Below are 15,735 nucleotides of genomic sequence, written 5' to 3' on the forward strand. Positions count from 1 at the left end.
AGAGAGAGAGAGAGAGAGAGAGAGAGAGAGAGAGAGAGAGAGAGAGAATATGAATAATTGTTCCAGATGGTAATATGGCTTTGAGCTTCCTGTCATCCAAGGCAAAATGGTAAAGACCCTGAGTTGTTATTATTTTTGGATAAAAGGAAACACTTGTTTGTGAATGAATAGGAACATAAGGTTCTTTCTGCATACTGCTTAGGGCCTGAAACACCCCCGGGGTTGGGGAGGGGGTAGGCAGTGGTATTCTTCTGCTAATGGAGAGAGTCCTCCTGTGGCATCTGGGGCAGGGCCCTCCTGTTAGGATTCACCATTGGAAGGCAACCTTCTCCCCCGCATCTCCCCCAGGGCTCTGCCCTCCAAGGGCTCGCTGCAGCTGCCTCTGACGCCCATGGGCAGTGGTTCCTCTGTGTTAATGTTCACCAGGACTGTCCAGGTCAGTTTTCAGTGACCTGAGAAGAGGGGTAGGTGAGTTGGGCCGTTGGCCAGTGGCACCAGGACAGTGCAGGGCCATTTCTGGTAGGGCATTCCCTCTCCTTCCCACTGTCATGTCCTCCTTCGTGGAGAGAGGGCTTCCTGGCCCCCGCTGCCCTCTGGGCTCCCCAGGAGACGCCCCTGGGCCAGGGCCTAAGGGGGATTCAAACCACCCCCCCCCCCCCCCCCCCCCCCCGACGAGGCCACCTCTCTTGAGGCACAAAGCACACTGCAGACTCTGGGAGCGCTGCCTGCAGCGTCTGTGGGAACAGCGCCCCCTGGAGTTGGACAGGGGCACGGGTTAGGGGACAGTGCTCGGCCTCGGCCCTGGTCCGCACCCCCACGGTCTTCTTCCACCACCTGCGTCCCGGCCACCTCTCCCAGGCCAGCCGACCGGCCGGCTGTCAGAAGCAGGCAGAGAACGTGACGCTTAGTGAGGTACCTGTCTCATTAAGGAACAGATGCAAAACAGCAGCTTCTAGAACACCCGTGGGACCTTAAGATGAAGCCCCGGTTGATAAAGGGGACAAAGCGCGTCAGGCACCAGGGAGCTGGGAGGCCTCACCCAGCTGCACAGGGGTCCCGCCCACCAAGCTCCTTTGGGCCTGCTTGACCTCAGCAGGCAGGGGACCACCTGCCTGCCAGCTGTGAGGTACAAGGAGGGAGCCCACCTCCCAACCCACCCTCCACCCCGGCTGGACCTGTCAGACTCCAGAGGCTCAGCTCAGAGACCGGGGCCACAGGGGGCCTGAGAAGAGCAGGGGCAGCCATCCTTTCTGCCAGGGGCCCAGGTGGCCTCCCTGGCCTGGGTCGGGGGAGGGCCTTGGCATCATCAGAGCCCTCACCTGTGTGCAGTGTTCTGACGTGCATCAGCCGACCTGCCTTCCTGGTCACTCTCCAGGGAGGGCTGACAGATGGATACCGAGGCCCAGAGAGTGACCGAGTATGTCTAACATCATGGAGCGAACGCGTGACCAAGCGAGACTCCCAGGCCCGTCCTCTCCCTGCCTGCCGCAGGTTCCAACAGCCATGCTCCAGGCCCAGGAGCAGCCCTGCTTATCCTTGGTCCCTGGGGCCTGGGGTCAGTGCACCCCAGTGTTCAGGGTCGGGAAGAATCTGACAGCAGGGGGCGCTCCAAGCCTGGACATCAGACCCAGTACAGGACTCAGGGCAAGACCACTGTGTGTGTGTTGTGTTTTTTTAACCTATTCTTCTATTGATAGACAAGCGTCATTTCCAGTTGTACCTACTATGAACATTCTTTTACTTGCTTCCTAGAGAACACATCCATGTGTTCAAGTATCAAAAGTAGATTTACAGGAGGCGTCCCCTTGGGGCTCAGTTTTCCCATCCATACAATGGGAATGGCACCCACCCACAGGGCAAGAGCTGGGCGTGAGGGCACGGCAGAGGGCAGGGGGCACTGGGCCATCCCGCGGGCCCACCTGGTGTTCAGCAGCTCGATCTCCGTGCTGCGCTCCCGTTCCAGCTTGCTGTAGGCCTCACGGTGGCGCCGAACCTCCTCCTCCAGGGCCTGCTCGGCCGTGGTCTCCTGATCCTTCACCATCTCCTCCAGTTCGTGCACCCTGAGGAGAGGGGCAAGGACTCCAGTGCAGGGCAAGCTCTTGTGGCCTGACTCTCCTCCCCCCAACCCAGGCTGTGACCACTGGGAGCCCCGGACCCCAAGACCCTGACACCCTGACTGTGGGCCGGCAGCTTTGCTGACAGATGAGCGAGGGACCCCACAGCAACTAAGGAGAGGTGTGCCAGCCATACCCGCCACCGGAGCTGGGAGCGGGCGGCCCTGGCAGTTGAAGGGGTTCTCCCAGGGCGGGCACAGAGAGGGGTGGCCTCGCCGCAGTGGATCAAACAGCCCTCAGGCCTCACCTATTCCTTCTGCCCCCTTCCTTCCCGGCTGGTCCCCCTCTGATCAACAGCTCAGCTCGCTGGGCGCCCTGACCGCAAAGACAGGCACATCCTGGCTGGTGGTGAGCCTGCCAGAGCCGGGTAAGGCCAGGCCCCACTGTGGACATCGTAACCCACTACTGGTATGTCAGTGTGGGGCACCTTTCACGGCAACAGCCCCTCCATGGAGCTGAACTTCTGGGCTGTACAAGAGGACTCATCTTTGGGCCCTACGAGGTTGAGGACCAGACCCTGGATGGGGATCAGTTTACCAAGTTTTATGCCATCCTGTGAGGACTACACCATACACGCACCACCGCACTGAGTCACGTTCAGTGGGCCTCTGTTGGGCGGAGGGCGCAGCATGCCTGGGCCCTTCCCCACCGGTGGCAGGTGTGAACCCCCAACTCGCACCAGCCTCTCCCTCTGCAGAGCTTGTCCCCCAGAAGGGAGGTCGGGCTCTCATCGTTGTGGGACAGAGAGAGACAGGAAATGGATCCCAGTTCTTCCCTTTCACCCGAGCTGGGGCTGCAGACCTGGGGGCCGAGGTCAAGCTCTGCCTGTCTCGCTGTCCCCAAAGACCTGTCCTCCTGGGCACCCAGCGCGGGCAGGGCCCACAGCCAGGGGCTGACGTATCACAGACCCTCAGAGCTAGAAGGACCTGCAGGTTACCGCCCCCCCACCTCACTCCGCCCAGCTTCTCCTGGGGGCTCAGCACACGGCCCACCCTCCGTGCCCGCGTCCCAGCCAAGGCCAGGCCCCACCTGTGCACCAGCTGTGTGTTCTCCTGCTTCAGCTTGCTCTTCAGGTCCCCGTTGCTCAGGCTGTCATTCTCCAGCTCTGTCACCTTCTTTTCCAGAAAACTCACCTACCGTAGGGGGGCAGGGGTGGGGTGGAGGAAACCTCTAAGTCCACAGGACTGAGAACTTAGTGGGACTGACGGCTAGGAGTCCCGCATGACTGTGAGTGAAGAGTCGTGCAGGGTGGGGCCGGGCATGGATGTGCCCATGTGATCGGGGCCACCTATCCCCGACTCCTGGGCAGGGACAGGGTCTCGCAAGTCCCCAGGCAGCCATCAGGAGCCCCCCCCCCCCCCCCCGGGGGCATGCCCACGTCACATCCCCGCCGCCCGCCCAGGCCCACCTTCTCAGTGATGTCGTTATCACAGGAGTCGATGCTGTCCCGGAACAGGTCCTCGGTGCTGCCATTGCTGCTGCTGAAGTTGCTGCTGTGCATGAGCTGCCTGCACACGGGTGGGGGAGGCACGTCTGGCTGCAGGCTCAGGCTATGGGCTGGGGGAGCACCGGGACCCCAGGGAGGGTGCCCTCACCCAGTCAGGGGAGCAGAGCGGCCTGACCTCTGAATTCAAGAGATCATTGTGCTCTGAGGACGGCAGACGGGGCTCCTGAGCCCTAGCAGACACGGCCGATCCATCAGAGCCCTTTCCTGCGGCGTCAGTACGCCGTGCACACCAGTGTTCCAGCCAGCAGCTGCCGCAGACCAGAGCTGGTGCAGGAGCCCCCCACCCCGGCCCCTTCTACCTGGAAAACCGCCCCGTGCAGGCAGCCTGGTACCACAGCCCCGGCAGAGGGCCTGGGCCGCCTGAGACCACCCAGCCAGCTCCCGCTACATCTCTGGGGATCCAGGTGGTGGGCAGGGGGGGGGCCCACCCGGGGGGGGGCCCACCCAGGCTTTGCAGGACGGTAGGACGGTGGGTCGGTGGCTGGGACTGGAAACGAGCACTGCTGTCCAGGTAGCTCTTGCCCGAGGCAGAACCCAGCCGCTTCCCCTCCCAGCCAGCAGCCAGGGTCTCAGCCCACAGACTGTCCCACCCCAGCTCCTGGACACTTGCTGGCAGCTCCCAGAGCCCCGGGTGCGGAACTGGGGTGAGTCTGCAGGAGAGCGGGCGCAGGACCCTGGCAGGCCCAGGAGGTCAGCTGTGCAGGATTTAACCTGGGGCAGAGGGACCAGCTCCAGTGGGGACACTCACGCCCCATCCCTGCCAGCGGGAAGCCCAGGGCCTCTGCTGGTAGAGCTGCCTGCTCCGGAGCCCAGGGAAAGGCACCGGCAGCCGTGAGGGCAGCTGTGTCTCTCAGGGCACCCCTGGTGTGCCTGCCTGAGGCGGGGGCAACGGAGGGCTTGGAGAGGCCGCCTGCTGCCAGAAGGGGCAGAAGGGACGAGGGATGGGGCTGGCAAGGAGGCCGGCCCCGCTTTCTCGCAAGTGGAGCTTCCTCTGCCTGCGCCGCCTGGGACACCTCATCCCCCTCTGCACGTGCAGACGCATGCAGGGCACTGGCTGGGTCTGGGCCGCTGGCACGGAGTCGGCCACCCTGTCAGCAGGAGTACAGCGAAAGGGGACAGCGTTCAACCCGCACTACCCTGAGGGAGGCCTTACCGTCCAAAGGCTGTGCTAGAGATCTTCCGGTTGGGGCTAGAGACAGAGAGTGGGGTGGGGGGAGAGAGGGGGAGAGAGAGGAAAGGATGGTTGAACAGAGAGGCCTTTAGCCCACTCCTTCCTCTGCCCCGGCTGCAAGAGATCAAAGTGCGGGCGAGGCTTCTTCCTGCCCTCACTCATCAGCTTGGCCCTGAGAAGCAGCCCCCGATCACCCGTCAGGACAGAGCGGGCCACCTTCCCCGCTGCTTCTCCCTCTGGTCCCCAGCCCACCGCCCCTATGCTGGCCCCGGGCCTCACCTGCTGGCCTTCAGGGTTTTCAGCCGGGCTTCCAAATCGTTGAGCAGGTTGACTTTCTTGTAGCACTGAGAGCAGTAAACATCCAGCAATTCGCTGTCGTACGCGAGCCGCATCTTCCTAGGCGTCTGCCCCGCGCTGGGTCACGAGAGGGAAAGAAATCACCTTCCGAACTGCTGTCCAGTCTGGTGCCCTGCCCCGTCCTGCTGAGCTTATTACTAGATTCTCCAAGACCTGTGAGCCTTGTGTGTGTGTGTTTGGGGGTCAGGGGGTGGGGAGTGAAGTACAGCAATAGATCTCCCTCCTCCAGCGCTCTCAGAGAGGAAGCCAATGACTTATACCCATTTCACAGAGAAGGCAACTGAGAGCTAAGGTCAGAGTAATGACTCAGCTGCGTGGAAAGGTATCAATATGCCACTTGGAGGCTTCGGCCTTCCAGGTTTGGCTGTGTTTCTTCCCCAAGACAGAAGGAAGGAGGAATTCCAGATCCCCAATCAGGGTGCAAAGGCAGAACCCCCCCCCACCTCCCCCCTCCCCACCCCGTACAGGAGCAGAGCCCAGTTAGGTCAGGACTCTGCCAGCTGAACCCCCACTAGGATGAGGCTGGACTGGTTCTGCCACTTTTCCTGGACCCCGAATGCCACTCCAGACCAAGGGGCCACCTGGAGGACACCGACGACCCCAGGTCCGAGTAGACGTTGGTCCTGGTCTCGTCGTCAGGGCAGGGGCTGCTGGGGGCACAGTCCACGTCATCTGCCTCCCCGTAATCTTCGAACTGCTCCTCGTTGCTGATGAGTGAGGTGGTGGAGTGTGTGGAGAGGTCCGACGTGGTCACGGACGGGGTGTGGCCCAGGGACCTGAGTGTAAGACAAGGGTCGGCTGTGAACGAGGCGCCACCAGAGCCTGCGGGGCCCAAACTGGCCACACCTTCCGGGAGGTCCATGGGCGCCAAGATACCAGGAGCCTGATGAAGCCTGTACTTCTTGGCCTGGTAAGCACACTCCAGGGACCTTATCCTAAGGGAAACACCTCACCACAGAAAAGGTTTCTGCACGAGAGATGTTCAAACCGACGCTGCCCTAGAGCAGCCAAACGTTGCTTACAACTTAATGGTGTATGGACAGCTACACTGAACTAGCTGTTAAATTATACTATGTGTCAGTAAATGAAATGGTCACATAAATTATGGACTCTCAAATCACTGTGGATAGGTTTGTAAAAAATACTGGCAGTAATGTGGAAAAATTAAAAGCGAAAGTTTTTTTTGATTGAAAAACGTTCTAAAAATTAAAACTAAAAACTAAACTTAAAAAATTATTTTGAAGTTTTAAAAATTAAACTAAAAGTTAGATATAAAATTTTAGACATAACAAGTCTAAGCATGTAAAGGGTCTACACAGAAGAAGGTAAAGCAGGAATAAAAATATTTAAATGGGGCTTCCCTGGTGGCGCAGTGGTTGAGAGTCCGCCTGCCGATGCAGGGGACACGGGTTCGTGCCCCGGTCCGGGAGGATCCCACGTGCCGTGGAGCGGCTGGGCCCGTGAGCCATGGCCGCTGAGCCTGCGCGTCCAGAGCCTGTGCTCCGCAACGGGAGAGGCCACAACAGTGAGAGGCCCGCGTACCGCAAAAACAAAACAAAACAAAACAAAACAAAAATGAAAACAAAAAACAACAATGAGCCAGTAGGCAGGATGCAGAGCGGATTTCTAGTCCAAAGAAGCCTAAGGCCACAGAACACAGGTCAGAGACCCCAGGTCTCTCACGGGTGACCCAGTGTGGCCTGGGACAGAGTCAGTGGCTGGCTGAACCCTGTCTAAAACCTAAGAACAAAGAAGTACAACTAACTCATCACCTGCCAAAACATATCCTCCCTCGAGTCGCTGTGCAGCAGCTTCTGTGTATCCTTACTCGTAAACTGGGAGCTCTCCAACCTGCTGATAAGCCTGTGCACTCAAAGAATGGGAAACAGTGATTTTCAAACTGTGCCCCTGAGGAACCCTGGTTTCCATCTAAGAATCACAGCCTTAACGATAGGGGCTGAAGATCAAGGCTCTGGGCATCTCCACCTTATTTTATTTATTCACTTATTCATCTGTCCTTGGGCTCCTTAGCGCCTCGGGTTGAATCAGTCACATTCCTCGCTGCTTTCTCCTGTAAATTTCACTAAACCTCTCGGCACCGCCGCTGGCAGCCTCCTGGTGACTGGCCCCCGGACAACAACGGCAACCATCAGGGGGCAGGTGATCAGCCCTCTGACCAGCTGTCCTTGGCCTGGCTGGCCGCCAGTGCAGCGGAGGGACCGCCCCCGGGAAGCAACAAGGATGAACAGCTCCAAAGGGCCCCTCCTTGACAGTGGGATTCCCAGAGACCCTTGGGTTTGCGAACCCCTGCACTGAGGAAATGTACTAGGCTGAAACATATGAACTTGCCTTTTTCTTCAAGGTCGAACATGATTAAAAATCGACAATTTCGTATGGTAAGTTTGATACCGGAAGCCCTCTCCTCCCTCTCCAAATCTCCGGCCGTGACCATCACCTTCTCCCGACAAGTGGAGCTCCAGGCAGTTTTAACTCACTTGTCCTCTGGAAGGAACAGGCCCCCGAGCCCTGCCTCCTTCTCCTCGGCGGGAATCCCGACCGGCCCCTCCAGGCTCCGGCTGCTCTCCGTGGGGCCGTCCATGTCCGACTCCTGGGGGCCCTCGGGCGGGGCCAGCGTCATGGCCTCGTCCTCATCCACAGGAAAGAAGCCGGACTCCCTGGGGAGGAGCTCGCCATCAGTAAAGGTGGGGTCTGGCACCTCGCTGCCCTGGGGAAGACAGAGGAGGGCAGCGCGAGTGAGCCTGGCTCCCCGAGGCGCAGCACCGCTCCGCAGACCGCAAGGACGCCATTAGGGCCGGGGATGGCGGGGATGGCGGGGACTGCGGTGCCGGGAAGCCCAGACACCACTGCTCCTCAGACCGCAAGGACGCCAGCAGGGCCGGGGATGGCGGGGACGGCGGGGACTGCGGTGCCGGGAAGCCCAGACACTGAGACCTCGGGTGTGAGACCCTGGCAGATGATTAACCTCGGGGACCTCTCGTGCAAGGCCAGTGAGGGGTGGGAAGCTCCGGGACAGCCTTCCATGGAGAAGGGCCACAGCCAGGCCAGCTGCATCATCCAGGGCACCGGGGCTGCTTGGCAGGGTCCCCAACACAAAGTCTGCACAGGAAGCCAAGTGACCCCGAGAAAGCTTCTTGGTGATTAGAAAGGCACAGCCCCAATGACAATGACTCTGGCCTAGCAGAGCTTGATGCGGCACGGTACGGGGACTGCCCAGCATGGGGTCTGACCCCCACGGTTCTGGGCATGTCAGATAGCATCTCTGAACCTCAGTTCTGGCCTCTGTAAGTTGAGAATGGCGATGGAATCTTACAGAGGGATCGCTGTGTCACAGCAGGACCTCAGTGGATAAGTCTAGGCCACAGATCTGCCCCGGCCCTGTCACAGCCAAGCTGGGGAGCAAGAATTCTAGGTCTTTCAAGTCTGAGCTTTGGACTGGTCCTCGGTGCCTAGCACCCTGCCCGGCAATGTCAGCGCACCATAAAGATTTGCCCAAACCTTTTGCTAAAACCATCGTACAGGAGAAGACCTCTGGCGTTATTCAGAGTTTACCTAGTCCGAGAGAGGCATATCTCTACACACCATTTCTCGGGGCTGCTTTGCCCCTGAGGAGCTGGGAACCTTGGAGGTGACAGCCTCCACCTGCTCCCGCCGGAGATGTCAACTATTCCCCAGGTTCTTCAGCGTGCTCCTTAGCTAGGGCTGGCAGGGTCCCCGTTAAAGGTGCGTCCTCCAGCCCCAGGACCACAAGAAGAGTAACAGTAAGAAGGGCTGTGAAGAGCCTCGGGGCATCTCAGACAAGAACAGGATCAGGGACATCCGAGGAAGGTGGTCAGCGAGCGGCTTGGCTGTGTCTGCCCAGACGTGTGCAGCTGTCCAGGGGGTCTGTCCCCACCAAGACACACGCCAGCGCTAAGAACAGACGGCGATTAATGAGCTTGGCTCCTGCCTGTGCCACGACTCGGGCTGAGCACCAGATGGACCAATAAAGCCGGCAGCAGGCAGCCAGGAGCCTCCGACTGTGGAGGCCGAGGGGCTGTGTAATTAAACTCCCCCCTAGTGTTCACGCGGCCCTCTGCACCTACATGGCACTAATCAATCCCGCACAGCCCCCAACCTTATCAAATCTTGTGTCCTAAGCGAGCTCTTGTCTGCAAGCCCGAAGCTGTCCCAGTAGAAAAGAAAGGGAAACCAACATTTACAGAACCACCACCGAGTTCTGGAGACCGAGCTAAGAGTTGATATATTACCCCATTTGGGCTTCATGACCCTTCAGGACAGGGATTCCCATCCCTATTTTACTAACGAGGAAGTCAAGGCTCAGAGAGTTACCTGCCAGAAGTCCACTGGCCGGCAGGCAGAGGGTCCCACCTGCCTCTGGCCACCACTGGCTTGGTTCCATTTATCACTGACGCAACCCACGCTTCACGGATTTTCAAACCCCATGGTGACCATGAGGAGAGACACATCACAGGAACACAATACTAATTATGAAGCCCAGGCACTCCGCCTAATGCTGCGACTTCCACATGCCGCCCCCTTCCTGCCCCCAGCAGGGAATGTCCGGGCTAGTGGGTGGTCACCTGGAGAGAGGCCCTCCACGGAGAGCTGGGGCTCGTGGAGAAGCAAGGTGCGTGTTCTGTTCCTCCACCTGCAGCTTTTCACCCTCCCAGACACACGGCAGGGCAAAGGCAGCACTGGCTGGGAGTCCCTGCTCTGTGGCTCACAAGAGGGCTTGGTCACTTTGCAAGTGGGTGTTTCTTCTCCTCTTCACAGCCCTGAGAGGTGGGTCTCCTTCCCGCTCTGTGTAGGGAGGTGAAGTGACTTGCTTGGGGCCACGTGGGAGTCAGTGGCAGGGCTGGGACTGGCCTGTGAGTCACCAACGCCCATGCTTTCCCCCTGGAACCGCGTCAGCAGGGGTCCGCAAGAGGCTGCCGCCCACCCTGCCCCCAGAAGGCAGGCAGGGGGCCAAGTGGAGCCCAGCACCTGTGATTAAGCATCTGGCTTGGCTTCTGGCCAACTCACATCTGCCTCACTGGACACTGAAATACAGAGGCCACGTTTCTGCCAGAAACTCTGTCCCAACACCCAACCCATGGTACACCGGTGGGGACCAACCCCCTCACCTGAGGTCCCACAGCGACATACCCATAACTCCTGACACCTGGCCCAAGGCCCTGCCCAGGGTGGAGAGTGGTCTCGAGTGGCCTGTCTCAGCCACAGCAGGGGCAGCAGGAGCGGTCAGACACCCTACAGGGGTCCCTCCCTCCCAACTAGACCAACACCTCCTGGGCATATTTTTACCCTCTGACTAAGCAGAGTCCACACCTGCCCGGCCCTTCACACTTGACAAAGCATCCTGTCTGTCTCCCACACACACCGTTCAGCTCTCAAAGCAGCCCTGGGAGAGCTCCGGGGAGTGTACAGGGCAGGATGAAGGATTCATCTTCTCCATCTGACACTCAGGGAAGATAAGACTCAGAGAGGGAGGGGACTGCCTGGAACTTCCCGGCTACAGAGGGACCTGAGACCTGGAGCCAGGCTCCCGACGCGCCAAGTCCCAGCCCCTCACCCACCCCGACAGCCCCCCTCTGCTACACACGTATGCACACACGCTCTCGACATGCCAGCCTTTTCTCTTAAAAAATGGCTGCTCTCCCTACGTCCGCATCTCTTCATTCAAGCCACAACTGGTTGCCCAAGGCAAGTGGAAATTTTAACTACAACTTCAAAACCATTTCTAGTGCAGACGGTCCTCCAACTTACAATGGCTTGACCTACGATTTTTTATTTTTATTTTTTTGCAGTACGCGGGCCTCTCACTGTTGTGGCCTCTCCCGCCGCCGAGCACAGGCTCCGGACGCGCAGGCTCAGCGGCCATGGCTCACGGGCCCAGCCGCTCCGTGGCACGCGGGACCCTCCTGGACCGGGGCACGAACCCGCGTCCCCTGCATCGGCAGGCGGACTCTCAGCCACTGCGCCACCACGGAAGCCCTCGACCTACGATTTTTTGACTTTACAATGGCGTGAAAGTGATAGGCATTCAGTAGAAACTGTACTTCAAAGTTGGAATTTTGCTCTTTTCCCGGGCTAGCGATGTGTGGTCTGACGCTCTCCTGATGCTGGGCGGCCGCAGCTCCCCGTCGTCACCCGATCACGAGGGTGAACCACTGATGTGCTTACAACCATTGTTTTTCACTTTTGGTGCAGCGTTCAATCAATTACGTGAGCTGTTCAACACTTAATTTAAAAATAGGCTTTGTGCTGGGTAATTCTGTTTAAGGTATTCTAGGCGAAGTTATGATGTTTGGTAGGTTAGGTGTATTAAATGCATTTTCCACTTATCGATACAACGGGGTTACATCCCACTAAGATCTGTAGTTCCCCCCCACCCCAGTTTAAATAACATAAAGACAGCTATAAGAAAAGTAACTAACCGTATACCTTGGTTAGTCTGGGATGGTACCCGTTTGGCTTTTCTCCTGGACAAAAGTGGCCCTGTCACCCGTGCTCCTTCCTGGGGGCCTGGGGCCCAGCCCAGCTTCCACTCTCCCTGGCCCGCCAGGGAAGGGCTGAGTGTAGCACGGGGTGGGGTGGGGAGGCAGTGCTGCTGAGGTTGGGGGACAGCCTGCGCTGATCCCAGACAGCTCAGGAAGGGAGGCAAGCAGGGATGGCTGCTGGAAGGTGCTGGAAGGCAACCTCTCACCCCACCTGGAGCCATCAATCCCTGGCTGGGAGAACCGAAGTCACAACAGAAACCCTTCTGAGCCAGTTTCTTTTATACTTTTTAGATGAAGTTACAGAGAAAGAGGAAGAACTCATCCATAATAAAAGTACCGTCCTCACGGGGTTTCCAGAAGGCCTGGGAAGATGCTGTACCTGACAGCAGGGGCTTCCTGAGGCCCAGTTACCCTCCAGTCAGGGCCCTGGGCTGGTCGGGGCCCCCAGGGAGCCCCCATGTCACATGTGCTGCCGTGAAGAGGAAGAACTCTGGGGAATGTGCAAGAGCTAAACGGTAATCTGCCTGGCCTGGGCGTGGTGAGGCAGATTCTCCTGTTGCTCCAGGATTCCAGAGTTCCCAGACAAACCCCAGGCCGATTCCCGACAGCAGGAAACTGGGCTGTGGCAGCCCCGGGATGGAGCTGGGGGAAGGTGGGGGGAGAAGGAGGACATCGCTCCACGGGGCACCTCCTGCTCGTGGGCACTTCTAGGCCGAGAACCCCGAGAGCTGCCAGCCCGCCCCAGGCCACCTGGTCCACATCCAGACCTCCCTCCGCGGCAGCGAGCTCCTCGGGCGTCAGAGGACGCCTGGTGGTCCCGGATCCTAGGCCTGCTCTGGAGGGGTGGCAGGATCAGGGGAGTGGGTAATGGGATTTCACAGAAAAGGGGGTGCCTGATTTTTTGGGGGGGCTTTAGGGAAGGGACAGTGTCCTCAGCAGGTAGCTCCAGGCAACATCTGTGGGTGACCCATGTCCCCAGGGCTCTGTTCCTCAGGACCCAGAGCCAGTCCTGCACATGGAGCTCCCTGTGCCGCCAGGGCCACATGGGCGTGGCTGGCATACGTCCAGCGCACTCCAGGTCACCTGGAGGGGCCCCAGGACACCCTGTGAGTGGGGCTGGGTGGCGGTGCTGCTCTGCGGCCTGGCAGACTGGGTTTTTAGTCCTGGCTGGCCCGGCCACTCACAAGCAGTGTTGACCTTGGGCACGTGACCTCTGAGCTCCTGACTCCTTACCTACAGAATGGGGACAGTCACCCCTACCTCAGAGGCTACTCTAAGGACCACACGTGACAATTTGCACAGGCACCAAAGAGCTGGCAGCTGTGGAAGCATTAAATCCTGATCCGGCCTCCTTAGGGGCTGTGTGTTGCAGAAGCCGAGCTGCCCCTGCAGCCCATGGGTCCCTGGCTAGTCAACCGGTGAGATCCTGGACAGACAGGAGGCCAGGAGGCAGGTCATCCTCAAGAGGGTTTCTGGAGAGTTCTGAGGCCCAAGGCTGGGCAAACATGCCCTAGCCAGCTGCTCCGGCAGGGCAGGTTCTCCAGCCCCCCACCCCCGTCTCTGGCTGGGGCTGGATGCCGCCGGCCGGGGCTGGAAGTGGGAGCCTGGAGGCACAAGCCTGCCCGTGGGGCCTCCTTTTCCTGTCTCAGGAGCAGCCCTCACCCGCCAGCAGGCCCCAAAGTCACATCTTCCTCTGTAGCAAGTCGGCACAAGCTGAATTCAATGGCTGGTGTGAAGGCCAAGCATCAGTACCCGTGGGGCCCTTCCAGGCCTCGGAGGGGCCAACAACGCCCCACTGGCCACACCCTCGGAGGGGGTGCGGCACGGCCCAGACTCGACCGCCTCCTTTGGTCCTCCCCCTACCCCACCTGGCCCATTTTCCTGGCAGCTGACTCCAGGTGACCCCATTTTCACACTCCCGGGGAGAGGGAAGCCCCTGAAGGGGTAAACATGAGGACGTCCACATCTGAACCCCACGGTCAGCATCACAGGGAGCACAGGGCCGGTGATCAGCAACGGGGCCCAAACTGCACAGCGGATGGTTAGCTGGCGAGAGCCCAGCGAGGGAAGGCTGAGGCCTGGGCGCTGGTCCCCGCTTGGTCGCTGGCTGGCTGTGCCCCAGCTGTTGGATTTGAGCCTCATCTAAAAACAGAGATGGAGATACCTACCTGGCAAGACTGCCCCGGAGAATAATAATGCCTCACACCTCACGGATGCCTGGAAACACGGCAAATAGCGGGGGGCGGGGCGGCGTTAGAAGCAACAGCTCTGCAGGCGGACTGACCGGCTCAGATCCTGGTCGGTCCACCTGCGCTGCGCTACCAGCTCTGCGCGCTTAGGTTTACCGAACTTCAGTGCCTCAGGTTCCCCATCTAGGGAATGGGGTTAACTATTAGCATTAAACGAGTTGGTACATATTCTAAGCAGAAAGTGCTCAAACCTGAGCTATTATTATCTTCGTTGTATTGAGAAAAGACAGCCAGGGGTGCATGCTGGCCTAGTGGTCCTTCTCCAGCCCCCGGGATCCTATCCCTCCAACCCCGGTGGCACACGGTGTGAAGGTAGGCTGGGTGCAGCTTCTGGAAGCCAGACGCCCCATGGTGCAAAGCCGGCCCTCCAAACAGGCCAGGTGCCTCTTTTCTCCCCACCAGGGCTGTCTTCTGCCCACTGTCCTGGAAGGTCTCTCTGAGCATTAATTATAGCCTTTATTAAGTGTTAGGATGAGATGCTGCCTGGGTGAGGGAGTCCGCGAGGCTCCCAGGCTCTGACTATCCACCCCCAGCCCTGGCAATGGCTCTGCTCCCCAGGCAGTAATGTGGAGCCAAAGAACAGCTCCATGGGGACAGGGCTGGGTAAAAATAGCTCGGGCGGGCACATCCCAGCTTCCCGTGCTGCCAGGCACCAGTGGGCACACGTGGAACCCCCTGCCGGGAAGGTATGGGGGGAGGGATGGACACAAACTAAGCCCAGGGCCGGGGAGAGGCCAGCCTGCCACCTGGGGAGGCTGAGCAGGCTTGAGGGGCCTGGGGGTGTGGGGAGTCAAAGCCCTCACCCACCCTCCCAGTCAGCCAACAGCCCAGAACAGTGATAGGCCCGGTCAGGGTCTCGCTGCGTCTTTCCCCAGGTAGCAGACGGTTCAAGTGAAGGAGCTAACTTGTTGGTGCCAACGCCCCAGGTGCGCAGGGAGGGGATGGGGTTACCTGGGCCAGGATGCACTACACACCACGGTGGCTCAGCAGCTATCATCAAGCAAAGACGGTGGCAGTAGAGATTAGCAGCCATGCAGGCTGTCCCCAACGCCCGTCCTGAAGCCAGGCCTCGCCCTGCAGGCGGCTGGCGCTCATCAATGGCTCATAGGAGATTTTACAGCAGAGGGTCGCCCGGGTGCCAGTCAAGGGGTGAGGGTGGGAATAAGAGGGATTTCGGGGTCCACACAGAGGGGCTGGTGCCTCAGCCTTGCCTTCGGAATAAAAGCAACCTTGACTCAGATACGAGGCCTCAGCTTGCCCACCACAGGGCCAAGGGCAAACCTGGGAGCACCAGGTCCCCAAACTATTAGAGGTTATCACCCGTCTCAGCCAGCCCTGGGGACTGACCTCACACTGTGAGATCGAAGCTCTGCAGCCCAAACTTCCCACTCTGCTGGGGAGGCCAAGGTCAGGCAAACAGACAGACTGCCGCCCCCAAGGCTAGAGCAGAATCCCCTCTAGTTAAGCTCCTCCCAGGGGTGGGGCGCCCAGAGCAGCTTTCAGGCTGTCTCCTCCCAGCTAGGGGCTCCAGGATCCACCTCCCGAACCCTCACTTCAGGGAGGGCACCACCGGCAGCTGAAGACCACCCGTGACTGGGTTCCCACCCAGGAGTGGATCTCAGTGTCGACGCCCTAGCGGCATAAAGTAAACCCGCAGACCCCAGGCAGGGGACAATGGTGACAACAGGAGCTCCTCAGGAGCTCACTATTAGCCTCAAGTGGGCAATACCAAGAGGGTCTGATGCTCCCATCACCCCCTGGAGGGAGGCACTAAACCAGCCTGTTTTGCAGATGTGGGGACTGAGGCTCTTGCAGACTT

At 59.4% G+C, this 15,735-nt stretch overlaps 1 protein-coding gene across 3 annotated transcripts in view; it reads right to left on the reverse strand.

The window, feature by feature from the left end:
* The window catches only part of RAB11FIP4 (RAB11 family interacting protein 4), a 114,088-nt gene that overhangs the window by 5,214 nt on the left and 93,139 nt on the right, over nt 1-15,735 (reverse strand). For 2 of the 3 annotated variants that reach the window (XM_027130341.1, XM_027130343.1), the window contains 7 exons: nt 7,645-7,874; nt 5,731-5,925; nt 5,072-5,206; nt 4,775-4,810; nt 3,523-3,622; nt 3,144-3,247; nt 1,920-2,060 (listed from right to left, as the gene is read on the reverse strand). In XM_027130341.1, coding sequence (XP_026986142.1) covers nt 1,920-2,060; nt 3,144-3,247; nt 3,523-3,622; nt 4,775-4,810; nt 5,072-5,206; nt 5,731-5,925; nt 7,645-7,874 — 941 coding nt within the window. The remainder of the gene's footprint in view (nt 1-1,919; nt 2,061-3,143; nt 3,248-3,522; nt 3,623-4,774; nt 4,811-5,071; nt 5,207-5,730; nt 5,926-7,644; nt 7,875-15,735) is intronic. The other variant, XM_027130342.1, reaches the window with a different exon arrangement.

This window comes from Aethalodelphis obliquidens, unplaced genomic scaffold (genome assembly GCF_003676395.1).
Source record: "Aethalodelphis obliquidens isolate GAN/ISIS:26980383/991018 unplaced genomic scaffold, ASM367639v1 scaffold38, whole genome shotgun sequence".
Lineage (NCBI taxonomy): Eukaryota > Metazoa > Chordata > Mammalia > Artiodactyla > Delphinidae > Aethalodelphis > Aethalodelphis obliquidens.